The 25,488-nt window shown below is 40.0% G+C and overlaps 1 protein-coding gene across 3 annotated transcripts in view; it reads right to left on the bottom strand.

Annotated features, from left to right (window-relative positions):
- The window catches only part of CDK14 (cyclin dependent kinase 14), a 547,646-nt gene that overhangs the window by 264,930 nt on the left and 257,228 nt on the right, over nucleotides 1–25,488 (bottom strand). For all 3 annotated transcript variants that reach the window (XM_040431136.1, XM_040431138.1, XM_040431137.1), the window contains 2 exons: nucleotides 19,870–19,993; nucleotides 10,777–10,897 (listed from right to left, as the gene is read on the bottom strand). In XM_040431136.1, coding sequence (XP_040287070.1) covers nucleotides 10,777–10,897; nucleotides 19,870–19,993 — 245 coding nt within the window. The remainder of the gene's footprint in view (nucleotides 1–10,776; nucleotides 10,898–19,869; nucleotides 19,994–25,488) is intronic.

Here is a 25,488-nt window from a genome sequence, read left to right as displayed (position 1 = left end):
AAAAACAGCGCATTTAAGCCATATTCTTATTAAACTGATTACATTTTAGCTTAAAGGAGTGTTTATGAGCCATCGGGAAACTAGAGATAAGGGCTACAGATGGAGCCATCACAGCAGCTCTCTGACAGATTCACTGAGAAGGAGAAGGAACAGTTTACACGTGCAGTGAAAATGAAAGCTGTAGAAGACAAGCTGTTGAAAAATTTTAATAAAGACCAACTGGAAAAAACATTTTTAGCCCAAAATAGGTACAATTCAATAGTTCCCAAGTGGAGTCATGAGCAGGAAAATACCAGTTTATACTGTGTATTTCTATTCCCAAGTGGAGTAATGAGGAGGAAAATACTAGTTTGTACTGTGTATTCCCTTTGCCAAATGGAGGCAAGAGCAGGAAAATACCAGTTTACACAGTGTATTCTCTTTCCCAAGTGTTTATCAGCCATCAGGGAACTAGAGATAGGGGCAACATATGGAGCCATCACAGCAGAAGGAACATCCCGCAGATGCAGTGAAAATGAACTGTTGAAAAACTTTTATAAAATATTTTTAGCCCAAAATAAGTACAATTCAATAGTTAAAAAATCCGCTCACCACCACTTTCCTTTAAGCATTCTATAGTGAAAGTTCTGTTCTAGAGATGACTGGGGTAAGTTTTTAGATGTCACATCTTGACTTTTTTTTCAGATCATTTGAAACTATGCTGCATAAAAGGTTAGTATACAAACTGAGATGCTTGGACTGAGGGAAAATGTAAAATTCTAAGTAACTAGTTATTAATGTAACAGCTCGAGATTGAGACACTTTTACTAGTAGGCAGGAGGCAGTGCTGGAGAAGTCAAAGTTACCTGTCGTGTACAACAGGGGTTAGTATTGGAGGTGTTACCATAACTAGTAGGGTACCACAAAGGTCAGTATTGGACGTGTCACCATGATTATTGGGGTACCACAAGGGCCAGTATTAACGGGGGTCACCATTACTAGTGGAGTACCACAGGGTCAGTAATAAAGTGGTCACGGTTACTAGTGGGTTACCACACTGGTCAGTATTGGGGGGTTCAACATTACTAGTGGGGGTACAACATGGGTAAGTACTGGAGGGGGTCACCATTACTTGTAGAATACCACAGGGATCAGTACAGGAGGTGTCATCATCACAAATGCGGTACCATAAGAGCCTGTATTGAAGGGGTCACTGTTACTAGTGGGGTACCACAGGTGTCAGTATTGCAGGGGTCGCAATTACTTGTGGGGTACCACAGGTGTCAGTATTGAGGGGGTTCAGTATTGGAGGGGTCACCATCACTAGTTGGGTTCCACAGGGGTCAGTAATGGAGGTGTCATAATCAGTAGTAGGGTACCACAGGGGTCAGTATTGGAGGGGTCACTGTCACTAGTGGTGTTCCACGGGGGTCAGTATTGGGCCCTAATCTCTTCAATATATTTATTAATGATCTTGTAGAAGGCTAGCACAGTAAAATATACATTTTTGCAGATGAAGCTAAACTGTGTAAAGTAATTACCATGAAAGAGGACAGTATACTGTATATATACTACAGAGGACAGTATACCTTATATATACTACAGAGGACAGAATACTGTATATATACTACAGAGGACAATATACTGTATATATACTACAGATGACAGTATACTGTATATATACTACAGAGGACAGTATACTGTATATATACTACAGAGGACAGTATACTGTATATATACTACAGAGGACAGCGTACTGCATATATATACTACGGAGGACAGCATACTGTATATATACTACAGATGACAGCATACTGTATATATACTACAGAGGACAGAATACTGTATACATACAATAGAAAGTGTACTGTATACATACTACAGAGGACAGTATACTGTATATATACTAGACAGTGTACTGTATATATACTACAGAGTACAGTATACTGCATATATGCACTATAGAGGACACTATAATATATGTATATATATACTACAGAGGACAGTATAATGTATGTATATATTAATATATATATATTACAAAGGACAGCATACTGTAAATATATATACTACAGCGGACAGTACACTGTGTATATATATACTACAGAGGACAGTATACTGTATATATAGACTACAGAGGGCAGCTCACTGTGTATATATATATACTACAGAGGACAGTATACTGTATATATAGACTACAGAAGACAGTACACTGTGTATATACTACAGAGGACAGTATGCTGTATATATACTACAGAGGACAGTATAATATATATATATATATATATATATATATATATATTGGATATACTACAGAGGACAGTATACTGTGTATTTATACTACAGAGGACAGTACAGGGTGGGCCATTTATATGGATACACCTTAATAAAATGGGAATGGTTGGTGATATTAACTTCCTGTTTGTGTCACATTAGTATATGTGAGGGGGGAAACTTTTCAAGATGGGTGGTGACCATGGCGGCCATTTTGAAGTTGGCCATTTTGAATCCAACTTTTGTTTTTTCAATAGGAAGAGGGTCATGTGACACATGAAACTTATTGGGAATTTCACAAGAAAAACAATGGTGTGCTTGGTTTTAACGTAACTTTATTCTTTCACGAGTTATTTACAAGTTTCTCTTTGTTTACAGCCATTAACATGCCGCCGAGGTTAACACGTGAGGAGCGGATAGAAATTGTGTTGATGTCTGGTGAACGCAGTAACCGGATCATTGCAACAGATTTCAATGCAAGACACCCTACGAGACCACCCATCTCCCATGATACAGTTAGCAAACTGCTTGCTAAGTTTCGTAAAACTGGTTCAGTGTTGGATTTGCCAAAATGTGGACGCATGAAATCTGTCTCTAATGAAGAAACACCAGTGGCTGTCCTAGCTTCATTCAGCAAGAGCCCACAGCGCAGCACTCGCCGCATGTCACTGGAGAGGGGCATTAGTCGAACATCCCTTCGGCGGATATTAGCTACTCACAAATGGCACCCTTACAAACTCCAGCTACTTCAGCATCTCAACGAGGGTGACCCAGATCGGCGCACTGAATCTGCAGAATGGGCAAAACAAAAATTGGAACAGGACCCTCAGTTTACACAGAAGATTTTGTTCAGTGATGAGGCAAACTTTTATGTGAATGGTGAAGTTAACAAACAAAACCACTGGTCTGACACTAACCCACATTGGATAGATCCCTCCAAGACTGTTGGAACAAAAAAATTGATGGTATGGTGTGGTATATGGGGTACAAAGATAGTTGGGCCATTCTTCATCAATGGAAACCTCAAGGCCACTGGATATGCGAAATTGCTACATGATGATGTGTTTCCCTCTTTATGCACTGAAGCTGGCACGTTCCCTGAGTTTTTCCAGCAAGATGGTGCACCACCACATTATGGGTGTCAGGTCCGAGCATTCCTAGATGAACAGTTTCCTGGAAAGTGGATTGGTCATCGTGGGCCAGTTGAATGGCCCCCAAGGTCTCCCGATCTGACCCCCTTAGACTTTTATCTTTGGGGTCATCTGAAGGCAATTGTCTATGCTGTGAAGATACGAGATGTGCAGCACCTGAAACTACGGATACTGGAAGCCTGTGCTAGCATTTCTCCTGCGGTGTTGCTATCAGTGTGTGAAGAGTGGGAGAAGAGGGTTGCATTGACAATCCAACACAATGGGCAGCACATTGAACACATTTTATAAGTGGTCAGAAACTTGTAAATAACTCATTAAAGAATAAAGTTACGTTAAAACCAAGCACACCATTGTTTTTCTTGTGAAACACCAATAAGTTTGATGTGTCACATGACCCTCTTCCTATTGAAAAAACAAAAGTTGGATTAAAAATGGCCGACTTCAAAATGGCCGCCATGGTCACCACCCATCTTGAAAAGTTTCCCCCCTCACATATACTAATGTGCCACAAACAGAAAGTTAATATCACCAACCATTCCCATTTTATTAAGGTGTATCCATATAAATGGCCCACCCTGTATACTGTGTATTTATACTACAGAGGACAGTATACTGTGTGTGTGTGTGTGTATATATATATATATATATATATATATATATATATATATATATATATATATATAAATATATATATATACTACAAAGGGCAGTATACTGTGTGTGTATATATGTGTATATATATATATATATACACACACACTACAGAGGGCAGTATACTGTATATATATATATATATATATATATATATATATACTACAGAGGACTGTATACTGTGTATATATACTCCAAAGGACAGTATGCTGTATATATACTACAGAGGACAGTATGCTGTATATATATATATATATATATATATATATATACAGCATGCTGTATATATACACTACAGAGGACAGTATTATATATATATATTTTAAATTCTATTTCCTAAACATGATTATGGGGCGGCCATCTTGCCTTAGAGATATGCTTTACAGCACTCACATGGGCCATAGACACAATGGACAGGAGAGGACTTTATTGACTTCTATGGGAGACGTTTCTAGGCATGCTCTGTGACCTGTGCAGAGCTCAGGAGGGAGTAGATAACCTTGACAATCACCTTTGTGAATGGTGGATCCTTATTTAAACATAGGTGATATCTGTCATTGTAATTAGAGATGAACGAATTTCATATTTTGAAATTCGTTCATGCTTCGTTTGGTGGTAAAAGCAGAATTGCATTATGGATTCCATTACCACGGACCATAACGCAATTCTATGACGGAATGCCTTTAGAGGCATTCCATTATTCATTCCGTCATAATAGAAGCCTATGGCCTGCACAACAGATCTATCCCATTTCCGTTATGCAGGAGAGTAATCCGTTTTGCAGCCTATAGACTTCTATTATGACGGAATGAATAACGAAATGACTCTAAAGGCATTCCATTATAGAATTGCGTTATGGTCCGGAATCCATAACGCAATTCACCTTTTACCACCAAAGAGTGAACGAATTTCAAAATATGAAATTCGCTCATCTCTAATACAAACCGGATTCCAAAAAAGTTGGGACACTATACAAATCGTGAATAAAAACTGAATGCAATGATGTGGAGATGCCAACTTCTAATATTTTATTCAGAATAGAACATAAATCACGGAACAAAAGTTTAAACTGAGAAAATGTACAATTTTAAGGGAAAAATATGTTGAATCAGAATTTCATGGTGTCAACAAATCCTCAAAAATTTGGGACAAGGCCATTTTCACCACTGTGTGTCATCTCCCCTTCTTCTTACAACACTCAACAGACGTCTGAGGACCGAGGAGACCAGTTTCTCAAGTTTAGAAATAGGAATGCTCTCCCATTCTTGTCTAATACAGGCCTCTAACTGCTCAATCGTCTTGGGCCTTCTTTGTTGCACCTTCCTCTTTATGATGCGCCAAATGTTCTCTATAGGTGAAAGATCTGGACTGCAGACTGGCCATTTCAGTACCCGGATCCTTCTCCTACGCAGCCATGATGTTGTGATTGATGCAGAATGTGGTCTGGCATTATCTTGTTGAAAAATGCAGGGTCTTCCCTGAAAGAGATGACGTCTGGATGGGAGCATATGTTGTTCTAGAACCTGAATATATTTTTCTGCATTGATGGTGCCTTTCCAGACATGCAAGCTGCCCATGCCACACGCACTCATGCAGCCCCATACCATCAGAGATGCAGGCTTCTGAACTGAGCGTTGATAACAACTTGGGTTGTCCTTGTCCTCTTTGGTCCGGATGACATGGCGTCCCAGATTTCCAAAAAGAACTTCGAATCGTGACTCGTCTGACCACAGAACAGTCTTCCATTTTGCCACGCTCCATTTTAAATGATCCCTGGCCCAGTGAAAACGCCTGAGCTTGTGGATCTTGCTTCGAAATGGCTTCTTCTTTGCACTGTAGAGTTTCAGCTGGCAACGGCGGATGGCACGGTGGATTGTGTTCACTGACAATGGTTTCTGGAAGTATTCCTGAGCCCATTCTGTGATTTCCTTTACAGTAGCATTCCTGTTTGTGGTGCAGTGTCGTTTAAGGGCCCGGAGATCACGGGCATCCAGTATGGTTTTACGGCCTTGACCCTTACGCACAGAGATTGTTCCAGATTCTCTGAATCTTCGGATGATGTTATGCACAGTTGATGATGATAGATGCAAAGTCTTTGCCATTTTTCGCTGGGTAACACCTTTCTGACATTGCTCCACTATCTTTCTGCGCAACATTGTGGGAATTGGTGATCCTCTACCCATCTTGGCTTCTGAGAGACACTGCCACTCTGAGAAGCTCTTTTTATACCCAATCATGTTGCCAATTGACCTAATTAGTGTTAATTGGTCTTCCAGCTCTTCGTTATGCTCAAATTTACTTTTTCCAGCCTCTTATTGCTACTTGTCCCAACTTTTTGGGGATTTGTTGACACCGTGAAATTTTGAATCAACGTATTTTTCCTTTAAAATGATACATTTACTCGGATTAAACGTTTGATCTGTCATCTACGTTCTATTACAAATAAAATATTGACATTTGCCATCTCCACATCATTGCATTCAGTTTTTATTCACAATTTGTTTAGTGTCCCAACTTTTTGGGAATCCGGTTTGTGTATATATACTACAGAGGGCAGTATACTGTGTATGTGCATATATATTTTATATATATATATATATATATATATATATATATATATATATATATTACGGAGGACAGTATACTGTATATATACACTAAAAAGGACAGTATAATGTATATATACTACAGAGGACAGTATATATATATATATATATATACACACACTAGAGAGGACAGTATACTGTAGATATATATATATATATATATATATATATATACACACACACATACATACTACAGAGGACAGTATACTGTAGATATATATATATATATATACACACACACATACATACTACAGAGGACAGTATACTGTAGATATATATATATATACACACACACATACATACTACAGAGGACAGTATACTGTAGATATATATATATATATATATATATATACACACACATACTACAGAGGACAGTATACTGTAGATATATATATATAAAGTATATATATATATATATATATATATATACACACACATACATACTACAGAGGACAGTATACTGTAGATATATATATATAAAGTATATATATATATATATACACACACACACATACATACTACAGAGGACAGTATACTGTAGATATATATATATATATACAGTATATATATATATATACACACATACATACTAAAGATGACAGTATACTGTAGATATATATATATATATATATATACACACACATACATACTACAGAGGACAGTATACTGTAGATATATATATATATATACAGTATATATATATATACACACATACATACTAAAGATGACAGTATACTGTAGATATATATATATATATATATATATATACACACACATACATACTACAGAGGACAGTATACTGTAGATATATATATATATATATATATATATATACACACATACATACTACAGATGACAGTATACAGCTTCAGATGGATCTGGATAGATTGGAGGCTTGGGCAGATAAGTGGCAGATGAGGTTTAACACTGGCAGATGTACGGTTATGCACGTGGGAAGGAATAATGCAAGTCACCCGTACATACTAAACGGTAAAACACTGGGTAAGGGCTCATTCAGACGGCCGTATGCTGTCCGCAAAAATACTGAATGCTATCCGTTTTTTTGCGGATCCGCAAAAAAAATGAAACATGGCCCCATTGAAGTCTATGGGTCCGGACATGGCCCCATTGAAGTCTATGGGTCCGCAAAAATACTGAATGCTATCCGTTTTTTTGCAGATCCGTTTTTTTGCGGATCCGCAAAAAAACGGATAGCATTCAGTATTTTTGCGGACAGCATACGGCCGTCTGAATGAGCCCTAACACTGACATGAAAAACGACTTAAGAATTTTAGTTGACAGGTAAATGGTTGAGGGGTGACCTAATAAGTATATACACAATATTTTTGGATGATTATTTCAGGTGGAAACGTTCCTTAACAATAAAGGTTTAGGGTCATTTTTATTTTCATTTTCTTCTGCTTTTAGCCTATGCATATATGAGCAATATATTCATATCACCATATGATAACATAAGTGATGTTGCATGCCCAGGCGGCTAGTAATTTAGGATGTAGTCACCCACAATTCTTAGGAGCAGCCGCCGCCATGAACAAAGGCCCGATGTGGGATTGCACTTGAGTCATTAGTTTTTAGTTACATCCCTAACGTTCTACACTAGCAAATGAAGTGTAAAAATAGTCTGCGGATAGCAGCACCTGCTTCTCCGAGCACTCCAGAATGACAATATTTGTGCAGCCATTTAAGTGCAGCTGGTCCCCTCAATTGTAGGGCCGTTTCCTTCCTCGGCTCCGGCAGAAGCCTCGCTAAACCTCATTCATTACAACATCAGGCCATTGACTCTCATCATCTGTTTTTACTGGGTGATACTTGGGGAAACATAAGAGGCTTGTTTGATCTGGCAATCAGTTCAAGATCCTTTCCAAGCAGAAAAAAAAAAAAGTTAAAACCTTCTCCAGAACAGATGGACCGTGGCGTACAGTATAATACATTCTGTTCTATCCCATCAGCAAGTAGGTAAAAGAATAAAAGACAATACTAATAGTGTCATTTGTCACTTGTTTTCACCTCACGAGGAGCCAACATGTATTTGTGAGGCTTCACTACCGGAGCCACTAAAGGTCTGGGCTGTAACATTCATCATACAGACATTGGTAATAGCTGTCTTCATTTTTCTAAGTGAAAAAAAATGGGGGCCTATTAAGAAATGGGATGTGATTGGAATTCCTGACAGAAGTAGCAAGGGGGCCAAAAGCAGATTCCTGCTAGTGGTAATGACAACATAGTGTACTTTTTATTGTTACGTTACTTACGTGAGTAAAAATGGGCAATTACCGGTAGCACAGAATAAAAAAATAGTCATAAAATAAAAAAAAATATATACATAATATCAAAAAGAATAAAAAATAAATAAACAAATGATATGTTACCACATACTATATTATAAAATGGGTGTAACAAAAAATCCACAAAAGAAATTTCTTTTTTTTTTTTTTCTTAAATAGTACCCGATACTTCAACAGTAAGGGGAGAAGTGTAAGGGGACTAAAGATGTTCCATTGTTAATGGCCACAAGGTAACCTGAGAGTGCAAGGGATAATGGTTCAATCGGCCAGATGGCAGACACAGGACCCCCATGGATCATGAGAACAGGGGTCCCATGTCAAGCATTTGAGCTGAGCGTTGGTTGGGCATGTGCCTTACCGAAAGTCTCTGGGACTGACGGACATAGCTGAACACTGTACTCAGTTATCTCCGACAGCCCCCATAGAGATACAGCAGTGCTTGAAAGTTTGTGAACCCTTCAGTATTGTTTATATTTCTGCAAAAATAAGACCTAAAACGACATCAGGTTTTCACACAAGTCTTAAAAATAAATAAAGATAACCAAATCGAACCAATGGGTCAAAAGTATTAGATTTGGTAATTTATCTATCAAGGATAATGATCCAATATCATGAGTGGCAAAAGTATGTGAACCTTTAGGATTAGCAGATAACTTGAAGGTGAAATTAGAGTCAGATGTATTCAGTCAATGGGATCGGATGTGAGTGGATGACCTGTTTTATTTAAAGAACTGGGATCTATGAAAGTCTACACATGTGTATGATGGCATGAACAAAGGAGCTTTCTGCGGACCTTAGAAGAAGAGTTGCTGATGCTCATCCGGCTGGAAAAGGTTAAAAAACATCCCTAAAGAGTTTGGACTCTACCAATCAACCGTCAGATTGTGTACAAATGGAGGAAGTTCAAGAGCATTTTTAGGGTAAAAATGCTCTTGAACTTCCTCCATTTGTGGTCAACCAACAAAGTGGTCAACCAACAAAGATCATGCCAAGACCAAGGCGTGTAATAGTCCATGAAGTGAGTCCATCACTTTTTATGTAGAGAAAGTTAATACAAGGTACTTACTAATGTATTGTGATCATCCATATTGCTTCTTTTGCTGGGTGGATTCAATTCATTTTTCTATTGCATTATACACCGCTCATTTCCATGGTTACAACCACCCTGCAATCCATCAGCGGTGGCCGTGTTTGCATATTATGGGAAAATGCACCACCAGAGAAGCCGGCACTTTTTCCTATAGTCTGCAAGCACGGCCACTGAGGTTGACCTCTTATATAGAGGATTCCGGAGGCTATTATATATTGCACAGTATCAAGGGGTATTTTTTGAGTTTTTTTTAATAAATGATGACCTATCCTCAGGAGAGGTCATCAGAATCTGATCGGTGGGAAACCGACACACAGGACCTCCAGGATCATCTATTTGAGAAGGTATTGGCGCTCCTGTGAACTGTGCGGCCTTCTCATAGCTTACCCTAGGCCAATGGCATTCTGTTCATTGGTCTCAAGGCCTACATGGAGCTGAGTCCCATTCAATTGAATGGGGCTGAGCTCCGATACCAAGCACAGGACACGCAAAACAATGGACACTGCAATGCTTGGTGATCTGCAAGAGGGATGTGGCCTTCTCAAACAGCTCATCGGCAGCTATCCAGATGATAGGTCCTCAGTTAAAGTGTCTCGGAAAACCCCTTTAATATTTGTATTTTATTTTTTATGAGTAACAGAATTAAAACAACGTCTGTAAAATGTTACTTTTAGCTTAAGCTGCCTACAAAAATCACCGGGACTTAAAGCAAAACTTACCACATGTCGAGACAGGTGGAGTATTCTGTGGAGCCAAATAGGACATCAGGGGGTCTATACCAAAGTGTTACTACTTCATTAGAGTATGTGTGGCTTGGGACTGACTTGGCTCGTGCAAGACCTAAAAGACATAAAACATAATTTATGTAGAAGATACTAAAGAGCACAAAGTGGCACCACAAGATGCAAACTGCTACACGTGTGAAACAAAACAATTATCACAAGACAAACAGTGTGCAAACAAACTGTTTATTGAAAGCTGATTATTGGTTACAATGAGAAACAGCTCAGCCGTCTCTGAATACCAAGTGCTGAGGTCTGAGACTCCATGCGTATCGCCGCGTCGCAGCTTCCTCAGGGGTTTGTTTGCACACTTGCACTTTTAGAGGGGATCTTTTCTTTTTGATACCACAATATTATTCTATGTACTGTTTTCACTACAGTGAATGTTTGCTCAATGCATTTGCACTTTATTTATGATCTTGTATATAATTAGTTATTGATGTTGTGTCATACTGTGGAAGGTTAAACTGTGCCCATTGTCTCATTGTTATCAGGGGGTTGTGCTGTGTAGGGAGGGAGTAGAGCCTTATCATTATCCATCATTATTTTGTTGCACTGCTCCTCCCTTATTGCTGTTTTTTAAAATTGTATTTTTATTTTATTTATTTTTTCAGATGGATCTGCATGTACAGTATCAGATATTTGCTATTTGAGATGTGCTCTACTGTTTTGTCATAGCAATGTGGGCTAGGTGAGCATTTACCCACTAAAAGGGCACCAGATGGGGTTGGGGCACTTAAGGGCTACTATATTGTGTTGGGGGCACTATATTGTGTTGTGGGCACATAAGGGGGCACCATATTGTGTTTGGGGCACCATACTATGTTGTGGGCACATAAGGGGATACTATATTGTGCTAGGGGCACATAAGGGGCACTATATCGTGTTGTGGGCACATAAGGGGGCACCATATTGTTTTGGGGGCACCATATTGTGTTGTGGGCACATAAGGGGGCACCATATTGTGTTGTGGACACATAAGGGGGCAGCATATTGTGTTGTGGGCACATAAGGGGGCACCATATTGTGTTTTGGGCACATAAGGGGGCACCATATTGTGTTTTGGGCACATAAGGGGGCAGCATATTTTGTTGGGTGGCACATAAGTAGGCATTATTCTATATTGAGGAGGTCATAAGGAGCACCATATTGTTTTGGACACTTAAGTGTGCACTATATTCTATTGGGGGAGCATAAAGGGTACAATATTGTGTTGGGAGCCACATAAGGAGGCATTATTTAATGTTTAGGAGCACATGCGGGGCACCATATTGTGTTGGGATGAACAAAGGAGGCATTATGCTGTGTTTAGGGGCACATAAGAGGCCACCATATTACCGGTGTAATACGGCAGCACTGCTATGGGGTGGAGCTTAGCTGTGTGTTAGGGGCCCCCAGAAATAACTTTGCTCGGGTCCCCAGAAATGCCAAATCCACCCCTGGGCCCTGTAAATAATGAACTGTATTAAGGCTTGCCTCACATCTGTGGAATTGGTGTGCATTCCGGCAGGCTGTTCCGGCAGAAAACAGCCTGCTGGAATTCTCCGAATCCGTCACATGCAACTGGAATACCCGCCTGCCCTATTAAGTATAATGGGGTCCGGAGGAAATCCAGCCGCATTCCGGCAAAAATGCAGAGAATCGGCCTGACCCAAACACTGAACTCTGCGCGGTTTATTTCCTGCTGATTTCCGGCATCCTCTGCCAGAACATGCATCTGGATCGCAGTGCAGCCGATGTGAAAGAAGCCGAATACATCATAAAAAGAGCAACAACAATGTAACATTCTAATGATTCAACTAAAACCCACATCTCATATTCTCATAAGGCACTTGCATAAATATTTTGGACAATAAAGTTTAGTGGAAATTTAACCCACGGTTCATAAAAAGCTCCCAAACAAAATAAATAACCTTCTATTTTAGTTTTAAGGAAGGAACATTCACAGTAATTGATGTGATAATAGGTAATAAAACGTGAACATGATAGCAAACCGTAAAACCGGAGTTTGTTCCTTTATTATCGAGCATAGGAAAAAAATACATACAGTATATATTTGTTCTATGTGAAAAGTAAATTTAGTTTGAGCCTTTCCACTCCCGGCGGCAGACAATATAATAACCCGATTGTCACTCATCATACACATGCTAGACTTCTCCCATCTCTCCGGCCTGCCAAGAATCTGAGATGAACAATGAGCGACCAGACCAATTATCCAATCTTTTTATACACCTGCAACCTTTACATTAGGGGAAGTAAGAGTTTTGCATGAAATGGCCTTCCTGATGATATATATTCTGGCCAATTACACCACACTACAATAGGCACACAAAAAAAAAAAAAAAACTGATGCAACAGAAAACCCCAATTCTGGCTGTCAGTTCTCACTGGAAGACAACAATTCTGAAGAGGACTGCAGCAAAAAAACAAAAAGCAGCCAAGGAAATTCTTCAAATGTGACGTTCATTAAATAAAGTTTATTTAAATGATCTATTGTCAGCCAAACCAGAGACTCCTCCAAAAGGAAGAGCACCCCTTTAGTAGACAGCAATTTGGTTTTTTTCTCATCAGTACAGAGCAGGGTGCTGTTTGACTGGATCAGATACCTTAGATGCTGGACGGTATCGCAATTACGTGGGACTGAGTCGTTGTTATAGCAGTCGGGGCCCTAAGGAAAGCCCACAGACCTGCCATCTTAGTACTCCTATAATACCCCGTAATAGGATAACACTAAAAGCACAATACACTGCAATACAGAAGTATTGCAGTGTACTGTAAAATGAGAAAGTGAAATTTAAAAAAAAATTATATATATATATATAGAGTTTTCCAGGATTTCTGTTAGGTCATCAGTAGCTGATCGGTGGGGGTCCGGGACCTCTGCCCATGAGCTGTTTGAGAAGGCACCAGTTCTCCTGTGACCACCGCTGACTTCTTGCAGCTTACCAAGCACAGCGCCGAACCTTGTATAGCGGCTGTGCTTGGTATCGTGCTCAATAAAAAAATTTTCTTTACTAGCTATGTAATAAACCGTAAACACAATGATATAAAAATTAAAAAAATACACAGTGCCAGAATTGCTATTTTTTGCTCACCTTGCCCCCCCAAAAATGTAAGAAATAGTAATCAAAAAGTTACATTTACCCCAAAATGGTACTTATAAAAATGATTATAATAATTATAGAATAATATTAGTGATTAACAAATTTCTTAAAATTCAATTAGTGACCAAATCTGCTGTCCGATTCGATTCAGGTCCAAATAAATTTGACCCAGATCAAAAGTGTCTCAGTTGCCTGGAAAAGTGACACTGCCCCTCTTCCCCTTCTCTCTCCCACTCCTCTTTCTCTAATCTCTCTCTATTCTTCCGAATCAAATCACACAAAATTCAGGTTCCGTACAATCAGAACTTTTTGAAAAATTCAGGTCGAATTTTTGAACTTTACAATCCATTTCTCTCTAAATAATATACATAAAAAAATAAAACTAATAATAACTATTATGAATTTTATATACAGTTAGAAAATCCCAGCTATATGGATTGAAAAAAAAAGGAAAAGGTAATGAATGTAAAAAACTACAGCTCCCCCCTAAATCAAACTGACCTGCAGAAGAAATGTATTACGTCATTTAAAGCGCACTGCAAACGTATTAAAAACTAGACCGCCCCCAAAAATGTTGGATTAGATTTTTTTTTTCCTCATTCCACCACATGCATAATTTTTTTTTTTATCTTTTCAATACATAATATGGTACATTAAACAAGCAAAAAACAATCCCTCATATATCTATGGAAAAATAAAAAAAAGTTTCGGAAGGCAGGAATGAAAAAATGAGAATGGAAAAAAATTGTAAAGAAAAAAAAAGTTAGATGTCAATTGTGAAAAAAAGTTGAATAACATTTTGTGCAAAAGTTATTCAACTTTTCATCTTTTTTTTTCAAAATTTGTAAAAAATAAATAAATATAATATTACCTCTAGACTGAAAATAATAAAACATCTCTACTACAGCAATATATCAACCAAACACACAGAGAATAAAAAAAAAGCTCATTCATTCTAAGTGTGACATGACTAGCAGACACCGCGTGCCGTATTCATGAGAGGAGCGGGTAAATTAGAGAGGCGTTAAATAATAAATTTAACCTTTGTGTGATATTGAGAGGCCATCATTAGCAGAGCACTGCTGGTCCCTCTGTGGCCCTGCACATTCTACAATCTGTCACTATTTGATATATGACCTCTTATTTAAGGAGATCGCCGAGCAGATTTCCTTGTCAGTACATGTCTCTGTCAAAACTTCTGTGTGTAAAAAGTGTAAAATTATTTTTATGGTCGTTTGAAATGTGCACAAATACAATGTATGTTTCTGAGAATTAAACCAAAAAAATAAAAAGATATAAAATGAATGAATAAAAACAGCATAAAAAATAAAATAAAAGATCCCCCAAACCAGCATGAAATCCTAAAAAAAAAGTTAATAAAACTGTAAGTAAAACTAAAATTAATATAATAATGATACTACTACTACTAATAATAATAATAATAATAACAGTGATGAGCGAGTTTCTTAAAATTCAGTTAGGATCCAAATCTGCCATCCAAGTCAATTCGGGTTTAAAAGAATTTGCCCCAAATCAAAATTGCCTCAGTTGCCTGGAAAACGGACACCCTCTGCTCCTCCCTGTCTCTTTCTCCCAACCCTCTTTCTCTATCTAATCTCTCTTTATTCTCCCAAATCAAATCAGGTTCTTTACAATCAGAACTTTTTGAAAAATTCAGGTCAAATTTTTTTAGTTTTGCAATCAATTTTTCTCTAAATAATATACTTAAGCAATAAAAATATAACTAATAATAATTAATATATTATATACAGTTAGACAACCCCATCTTTTATGGACCGAAAAAGGGGGATCAATGGTAATGTTTTTTAAAATTTGCAATAGGAATTTATTAAAACCGTTTGTAAATATACATTTTTTTATAGTATAAAAGAAGGGGATTTATTTTGAAGCTTAAAGGGGTTGTCTCACTTCAGCAAATAGCATTTATTATGTAGAGGAAGTTAATACAAGGCACTTACTAAATGTATTGTAATTGTCCATATTGCCTCCTTTGCTGGCTGGATTAATTTTTACATCACATTATACGCGGCTCGTTTCCATGGTTACGTCCACCATGGAATCCATCAGTGGTGGCCATGCCTGCACACTATAGGAAAAGCACCATCCTATGCGCTCTCCCACGTTCCTAGACACCAAATAGGCCGTCACTTTTTCCTATAGTGTGCAAGCACGACCACCACTCATGGATTACATGGTGGTCATAACCCCTGGAAATGAGCAGTGTAAAATGTGATGTAAGATGAATCCACCCAGCAAAGGAGGCAATATGGACAATACATTAGTAAGTGCCTTGTATTAACTTCCTCTACATAATAAATGCTATTTGCTGAAGAGAGACAACCCGTTTAATTTTTTTGCCAGTAGCCCAGACCCCGGATTGGAGAGGTATATACAGTATATTGCTAGACACTAGACTTTAACGTGATGGGATTTTTTTTTTTTAAATAAAAATACAAATTTTTTTTTAAACGATATACACAACATGTCCAAAAATATGGCCGCCCCTTCTAATTAGCAGGTCATACTAAAGAGCTCAATGACTTTTAAAGGGGTTCTCCATGATCAGATAAACTTTGCTGCCATCTTCCAAGAACAGCGCCACACCTGTCCCTGTATCGTGTCTGGTATTGCAGCTCTGCTCCATTGAAGAAAATGGGGCTGAGCTGCAATACCACACACAACCAATGGACAGGAGTGGTGCTGTTTTAAAAAAAAAAAACATGTTTCTCTAATCCTGGACATCCCCTTTAATGTGGTACTGTCATAGAAGTGACAAGTTTCTGCTCTGCTTGAAGCGTCTTGTTGACTTCAAGTGTAGTTATTAGGTAGGACAGACAAAATCTCAGGACAACTGGGCTTTGAAAATGTATAAAAATATAGATGAGAAAGTACTTGAATGGACTGTTTAGGTACTTTAAATGTCCTTATAATTAAAGGGGGTTGTGCAGGTTATCAAAACCTTGCTTGATTTTTTCCAAAAATGGCGCCACCCCTGTCCACAGGCTGTGTGTGGTATTGCGGATCAACCCCATTCCATTTAATGGTGTGCTACAAGGCCGGTGCCATGTACAAGGACAGCGGCCATGTTGTTCTAATCCTTTCCACACCCCTTTAAGGCAGGTAGATAATTAGTCTACCTTCACACATACATTCTAATGCGATTTCATGCAAGGCTGAAAAATCTATTTGCTCATCCACAGACATTTTTCAATCTAGCAGATGTTAAATAATGGTCTGATCGGGGAGTCCTATGGGGCTTGGAGAGAAGGGCAGGGCCCTCACACAATATGCTCTGAGGAGTCTGCTCGTCAGATAGATTGGCCTGTTATGCATGTTTGGAGGGTAATCATTGCACATAGACTATTCTATAATCCCACTAGACCTGAACGCGGCGCGTGACCTTTAAATATATGCTGTCAATACACGGCCATTAAGCCGGTCCCGGGTCATTATATCTGGCACAGCTGCGCAATGTACACACGGCAATACAAAAGCCGTAAGACAGAAACGCCAGGTATGACTTTCGTAATGCAAAATTCACATACAGGAAACTTTACACTGTGCGTTATTTTACCCTTGCCCTCATAACGGGTGCAAAGGAACAATTTTTGGCTAAAATAAATAAATAAGTCTAAGAAATAACGTAAAGAATGAATTTATTGCTGTCTATTTAGTGGAGGTATGGAGACAGCACATCCTTCAGGTGAAGTTTACTCCACATGAAGGACGCGCTGTCTCCATAACTCAATTTTTGGATGCATGGATTTCCGGTTTATTAACGGAAGCTCACCACTTCCCCTGGAGCCGCGCACCCACTGCCCATTTCAAACAGGAGTGCTATCTATTCTTCTATTTGTACATTTAGGAACTAGGGCAGTGATGGCTAACCTCCGGCACTCCAGAAGTGGAGAAACTACGACTCCCAGATTGCTCCATTCATTTTTATGGAGTTCTGAGAAGAGCCAAGCAAGTGTACATGTTGGCGGTTGTAGTTTTACCACAGCTGGAGGTTAGCCATCACAGGTCTAGGATATCTACTCTGTGAATCCACTTCTGAAAAATTCTCCCCATGTAATAATGGAGTCGTCACATCAGGACAACCCATGTCCATATGCCCTGCTCAGGACCCCCCTTAATGAGCCAGAGAAGAGAGTCGCTATCAAACAGCAGGTCTCCTTCAGGTGCGTTCGTGTCATCCATCTGAACAGGAGCCATGTAATACTACAGTTCCCCTATAGTGGCCGCTGCAGGGGAAATGAGCAGCTGGGGGGAAGGAAGAACCAGAATCACGACGATCATCAGACTGCTGGGCAGTGCTCATAGTAAAGGGGGTTTGTGGGATTACTACATTGCGGTCCTATGGTTAGGCTTGAATAGGAATGAGGCGTAGTGAGCTGTAATACAAGACACAGCCATTACCAAAAGGGCCACGGCCCCTTCAATCAGCTCATCAGCAGGAGCTGGGGGTGTCGTCTATACTAAGAATACGCCATCTATTTGGGAGCCCCAGAAAGACAGAATTAGCCTTTTTAATTTCTTCGCTCCTGTTTGGTGACAATTTATGGAATATTAATTTCCACTTACAGCCTCAGGTGGTCCGGCACACTCTTTCTTATAAAAGCAAACATAAAGAAAAGCTTCATTCTGTGCTGTAATTATAGCAAAACAACAAATTCATCCAGATTCAAGGAGCTCGTTATCACATCACAGAGTTAGAAAAAAGCCAAACTTTAAAATCATACATAGATTTATGTGTGAAGGTTCATAGACTATTACTTGACTCAAACCCAAAAACAATAGTCAGTCCCTGTGGTCAAAATAACTGAGGCGAAAAATGAGCAATGTCAAGTATAGCTGAATGAAAAGATCCAAAAAAGTGCAAATGAACATGAAACATATACAAATAATAACTGGGATAGATAGATAGATAGATAGATAGATAGATAGATAGATAGATAGATAGATAGATAGATAGATAGATAGATAGATAGATAGATAGATATAGATAGATAGATAGATAGGAGATAGATAGAATATAGATAGCGATGCGATGAATAGATAGATAGATAGATAATAGATAGAAGATACAATAGATAGGTAGATAGAATATCGATAGATATGACATAGATAGATATGAAAAATAGTTACTAAATGAATAGATATGAGAGGGATAGAATGTAATATAAATCTACAACAAACACAGTTTTAAAGTAAAATAATTAATGTTATTATAACTAGAGATAAGGAAATCGAAGACAAATTGACTTTGATTCGAACTTCAGGAAAAATCCTATTCGCCACAAGCCGAATTTCCTCGCACTTCGTGGTAACGAATCAATTTTTCTAGAAGTGGCGGTAAAAAAAAAACAAAAAAAAAACATCCCGTATCCATTTGCTCGCAGGCCATCCTGATTGAAGAAATAGCGCAAAATCTCGCGCACGGTGACCTCAAACAAGATGGCTGCGGTGGCCTCTCCGCGAGCAAATGTATAAGGTGAGTATGGTATTTTTACCCCAATTAACCCCTAAAACGCCTCAATCTTTTAATGTCAGATGCCGCAATCAGCTATAAGTGCAGGATCTAAGGGGGTTCAATGACAGGGCAGTGGGGGCAGCGCAGTCGCCGTTCCCTGTCATTGTGCCCGCTACATACAATGGAATGCGCTTTGTGACAAAGTCATTCATAACGACTCAAATTTCTTTGTGAAATTCGGCGAAGGAGCCGAATCGGATTTTTGATAACTTTGCTCACCTCCAATTATAAACAACCTGGAATAAAAAAAAATAACCTTACATTTTCAGCCATTAGCAAAGAAAAACAGAAAAGATATTAACTGAAGAACATAGAAAAATCAATAATGCCCTCTGGCTCCTGTGTAAAGAATAGAAGTAATCATCCTCTTACCGAAGTCGGCCAGCTTCAGCTCCCCGGTATCTCCGATGAGAAGGTTCTGTGGTTTCAGGTCTCTGTGCAGGATGTGGCCCTGGTGAATGTAGGCCAGTCCTCGCAGCAACTGGAACAGAAATAGCTGCAAGAGAAGGAAAGTTCCACAATCTCTAAATCTTCTGAAGTTACAAGAAGACATCAGAGGCTGCCGGAGTGTATACACTTACATAACGTCTTAAGATACAATGTGAAGTATAAACATAAAAACTCTACCCAAAAAGTCAATCCTTTTAGGTCCAACATTCTGTGCCGATATTTTTTTTACCTTGCCTTCCTAGCCTATGGCCTTGTGTCTAATTATTCCTTATATCCATGCTTATAATTAAAGGGGTTGTTCATTATTTTTCAGCTAAATCCCCCCTTTCCCCTATTGAGAGACCTGCAGAGGGAAGCCCACTTACCTGCTCCTTACAGCTGGGTCCTGACTTCTTCACTCCATCACCACCTCTGCAGACAATGGCTGGCCGCAACAGTGACCTGCCCCACTTGCATCATGTCAATTGGTGACACAAGGGGGTAAGTCCCTGCTGCTGCCAGTCAATGGCTGCAGTGGCATAAAACATGAATGTTGACAATGGGGGACTCGAGCGCTGCAGCAGCATCTGGGGGTGAAGGAGCCAGGACCCAGTGGCCTAGGACTCATATTTCATACTTTTTTATTCTTTTTTTCCTTTCTGTCTCCCCTCTCCTGTAAATAATTCACCCGATTTGAATCACTAAATATAAAGATTCAGATGCAACTCGACTTTTTACAAAATTCGGATTGAATCAGATTTGTTTGGCATCGATTCGCTCATTGCTAGCTTCCTACAATGTATCAGTCTGGACGCTGTTCAGCATTGTCTAGACCCGATACTTCTTAGCGGAGGACCAGCTATGGACAGGATTGCTGTCTCTGAATTGAAACTAGACTGCTTTCATTTGTTGACAGGAAACAAATATCTTGAAAAGGGCGAGTGACTGAAACACAAATCATATTAGAAACCTGTAGACATGTTTATTCCTACAGTGAGGAAGGTTCATTTACAAAAAAGTAGAAAACCATTTAAATGATAATGAGGGGAAAAAAAGCCCAAAATTATACAAATAAAATTAACTATTCCTACATTGCATTATGAGTAGGGATGAGCGGACCGGTGGATGTTGGGGTTCAACGGGTTCGGCCAAACTTTGTTTCAAAGTTCGGTTCGGGTTCTGAACTTGACCCCGAACCCCATTGAAGTCAATGGGGACCCGAACTTTGGGGGCTGAAAAATGGCTGTAGAAAAGTCAAAGAAAGGGCTGCAAAAGGGGGGTAACGAGCAGTACAATTGCCCTGCAAACAAATGTGGGTGGGGAAATGACTTATAATAACATAAAATACATAAAAATAAAAAATAATAATTTTGAACCAGGAGGCGGAGGTCCAAGTGGAGTAGGAGGTTGAGGAGGGTTTGGACGTGATGGTGTAGTTGGTGGAGGAGGTGGAGGAAGAAGCCAACAATCTTTCAGTTTTTTAGTTTTTTTTCTTTAAATGTGTCTGTTAATTATGTGTGTGACCTTTAACCATTTTTGAGAGTGCGTCCGGTATATTTCTCTACTCTGACAATATAAGACATAATAACCTTGAGCCAGGAGGTGGAGGTCCGAGTGTAGGAGGAGGGGGACGTGGAGGTGTAGGTGGAAGAAGCGGGGACGGAAGCCAACATTTTATAAAAAATTTTAGGTCCAGCATTTGGTGCTAATATTTTTTTACCTTGTCCTCATAGCCTATGGCCTTGTGTCTAATTATCCTTTGTATCCATGCTCATAATTAAAGGGGTTGTTCATTTTCTTTCAGCAAAATCCCCCTTTCCCCCATTGCCAGACCTGCAGAGGGAAGCCTACTTACCTGCTCCTTACAGCTGGGTCCTGGCTTCTTCACTCCATCACCACCTCTGCAGACAATAGCTGGCCGCAACAGTGACCTGCCCCCCTTGCATCATGTCAATTGGTCACGTGACGCAAGGGAACAAGTCTCTGCTGCTGCCAGTCAATGGCTGCAGTGGCATCAAACCGAATGTTGACAATGGGGGACACGAGCGCTGCAGCAGCAGGTAAGTATGCTTTCTACTATCCAAGGACTCATATTTCCTATTTTTTAAATATGTTTTTTCTTCTCTCTCCCCTCTTCTCTAAAAAACAATTCACCCAATTTGAATCGCCAAATACGGATTCGGATGCAACTCAAATTTTTACAAAATTCGGATTGAATCAGATTTGCTTAGCATCGACTCGCTCATCGCTAGTTTGCTACAATGTATCAGTCTGGACTCTAGCCTGTTCAGCATTGTCTAGACCGGATACAATTGTATCCACTTCTGAGTGCAGGACCAGCTATGGACTGGATTACTGTCTCTGAATGCAAACTAGAGTGTTTTCATTCATTGACAGGAAACAAATATCTTGAAAAGGGCGAGTGACTGAAACACAAATCATATTAGAAAGCTGTAGAAATGTTTATTCCTACAGTGAAGAACCATTTATATACCAAAATTATACAAATAAAAAATAAATTAAAATGAAGGGTTCCTACATGGCATCATTTTCCTTGAATGGTGAGATCGGGATGGAGCCCAATGACTCTCCAACAAGATGTAGAAGAACAGACGATGGGCGGTTTAGGAAGTGTCCATCTTCTCACCCTCCCACCACCCATATTCCTGCTGTGCCTTTACATTGGGATGCTGTAATATTGGTGCCCAACTACATCGTTGGCTCTCCGGGGGATTTTAAAATAACAGGAAATATTCAGCTTTTCATTCAATTCCGTTTGCATTGTAGTAAGCATTCATTTCACAGCCGCTTAAATTACAGGAAGAGGAAAGCTCCGTAACAAATGTTCTCCCACCCATTCATAACCAAAGTAGATGGGAACAACAGATCAGCCCAAGTCAACGTTTCTGTGACCACGGGAAGTATATGGGTCATGCAGAACAGAAAACTATGGCTGCTTTCTTCGAAGAACAGCACCACACCTTGTCAGAGGTCGTGTGCGGTATTGCAGCTCAGCCCAATTTACTTCAATGGAGCAAAGCTGCAATTCCGCTGTGCAGGGGATGAACTGTAAAGGGGAAGCGGTGGTTGCTCATGATCAGTGGGAGTCACAGAGATCTGAGTGCACCTAATATAAAGTGATGGCATATCTTTTAAAGAGGAGCTCTCCCCTCTCCTGACAGGTCTGTTTAGTAACTACTTGCATTCCCCATGTAATAATAATTCTGGAGCATCTGTTCTTAGGACTTTATGATGTGCCATTCCTTTATTATTCCTGCTAGAAGTTATGAATGAATTACTAGTAGTTTGCAGTGAAGGTCCAGATGGGTGTTACCAGTTGAGGGTGTGTCCCTGGACAGTTTAGCTCCATCAGAATCAGGTGACTTCAAGACTGGGCTACAAGAATAGGAAATACAGTAAACATACTGTATGTGCTGAGTGGAAACCTTAAAGGGGTTGTCTCACTTCAAGAAATAGCATTTGTCATGTAGAGAAAGTGAATACAAGGCACTTACTAATGTATTGTGATTCTCCATATTGCCTCCGTTGCTGGCTTGATTTGTTTTTCCCATCACATTATACACTGCCCGTTTTCCAGGGGTTATGACCACCCTGTAATCCAGCAGTGGTGGCCGTGCTTGCACGCTGTAGGAAAAAGGACTGGTCTCTGTGGTGGCTCGGAGCATGGGTGCACGCATAGCGGTGGTCATAACCCCTGGAAATGAGCAGTGTACAATGTGATGGAAAAATGAATCAGCCAGCAAAGGAGGCAATATGGACAATCACAATACATTAGTAAGTGCCTTGTATTAACCTCATCTACATGATAAATGCCACTTGCTGAAGAGAGACAACCCCTTTAAGGATGAGATGTAGTATCAGTAGGCTTTATGTAAGGCTACTTTCACACCGGCGTTTTGGTTTTCCGTTTGTGAGATCCGTTTCAGGGCTCTCACAAGCGGTCCATAACTCTAACCCTAATGCATTCTGAATGGGAAAGGATCCGCTCAGAATGCATCGGTTTGCCTCCGTTCAGTCACCATTCCGCTCTGGAGGCGGACAACAACGTTTTGCTGTCCACTTGACGAAGCTGAACCAAACGGATCCGTCCTGGCACACAATGTAAGTCAATGGGGACAGATCAGTTTTCTCTGACACAATAGAAAACGGCTATATCATGGCTATAAAAGACATAATACAACCGGATCCGTTCATGACGGATGCATGCGGTTGTATTATTGTAACAGAAGCGTTTTTGCAGATCCATGACGGATCCGAAAAAAACGTTAGTGTGAAAGTAGCCTAACACGTTCCTTGGATAAGACGCATTCACACCGAGGCGAGTTTCTGTAGCCTTTACTTTGTTGTCACAGTTAAAGGCCGGGGACGTTTATTTTCGGACCTCTGCACAGTCTCTTGATTTGGCTTCACTGCTGTAAATATTTAGGAGGAGGAAGCAGTGAAGAGAAACAATGTATTTTGTGTAATGATACATTGTATCGAGTCTTACCTTCACTGTAAAACATTTGGTCACTATGGGCGCAGCTGGATTACAGTTTTGCAGAAGCTACGAGCTGTATGGAAATACATATAATTCTGTAGCGCCAGACTGCACCTCCACACAGCAGGCCTCTACATTTAAAAGGGGCTTTCCTGGACCCCTCCCACCCAAAAAAAAATTGTGGGGAAGAAAGGGAATGTTATAAAAAAATATATAGAATCTTTAGTCACCTTCTCAATCTCTTATTGTTCCAGCGCTGCCTCTCTGGTGGTCTATGGTTCCAGCTCTGCAGGGATGATCTGCCATTAGGCGAGGTGAGGCGATCGCCTCAGGCGGCGCGGTCCTGGTGACAAGTGGCAGGTCAGCAGGAGTGGAGATGAGAGCTTCCATTGTGGAAGCACTCATCTCTATATTCATCTGTATCGGCGTCCTTAGGACAGTTATATAGATGAATGGTGTGGCGGGGAGATTCGTCTCCCTTCCCCGTTCCTCTGATAGGCTGAAGGCCTATCAGAGGCCGGTACAGCGCGGGACACAGGCCGGAAGAGGCCTGCATCGCATCACCGCCAGCCTCATGGAGGTAAGTATATGTGTTTATTTATTTTTATCTGGCACACAATGCAGGAGAGGAGCGCTATGGGGGCATCTATGGGGGCACTTCTTACTGGCACATTATTGGGGGCATTTGTGGACACTTACTGCCACATTATTGGGGGGCACTTACTTGCACATTATTGGGGACATCTATGGGGACACTTTTCACAGGCACATTATTGGGGGGCAGTATGGGGTCATCTATGAGGGCACTTCTTACTGGCACATTATTGGGGGCATCTATGGGGGCACTTACTTGCACATTATTGGGGGCATCTATGGGGGCACTTATTACTGGCACATTATTGGGGGGATATTTTTTTTTTGTCAAACTGCAGAGATGAGAGATTGCTGAAAAATCATCATGGCGGTCTGGTCTGAAAGGAGAAGATGAGGAAAGAGAACATCTACATCAGAGGAGACATCACTGGATGTAAGAGGTATGGGGCGCTGTATTACTCTGTATG

Source organism: Bufo bufo, chromosome 5 (genome assembly GCF_905171765.1).
Source record: "Bufo bufo chromosome 5, aBufBuf1.1, whole genome shotgun sequence".
In the NCBI taxonomy this organism is placed as follows: Eukaryota; Metazoa; Chordata; class Amphibia; order Anura; family Bufonidae; genus Bufo; species Bufo bufo.
Note: the sequence above shows the minus strand (reverse complement) of the source record. Positions and strands in the feature narration are given on the sequence as shown.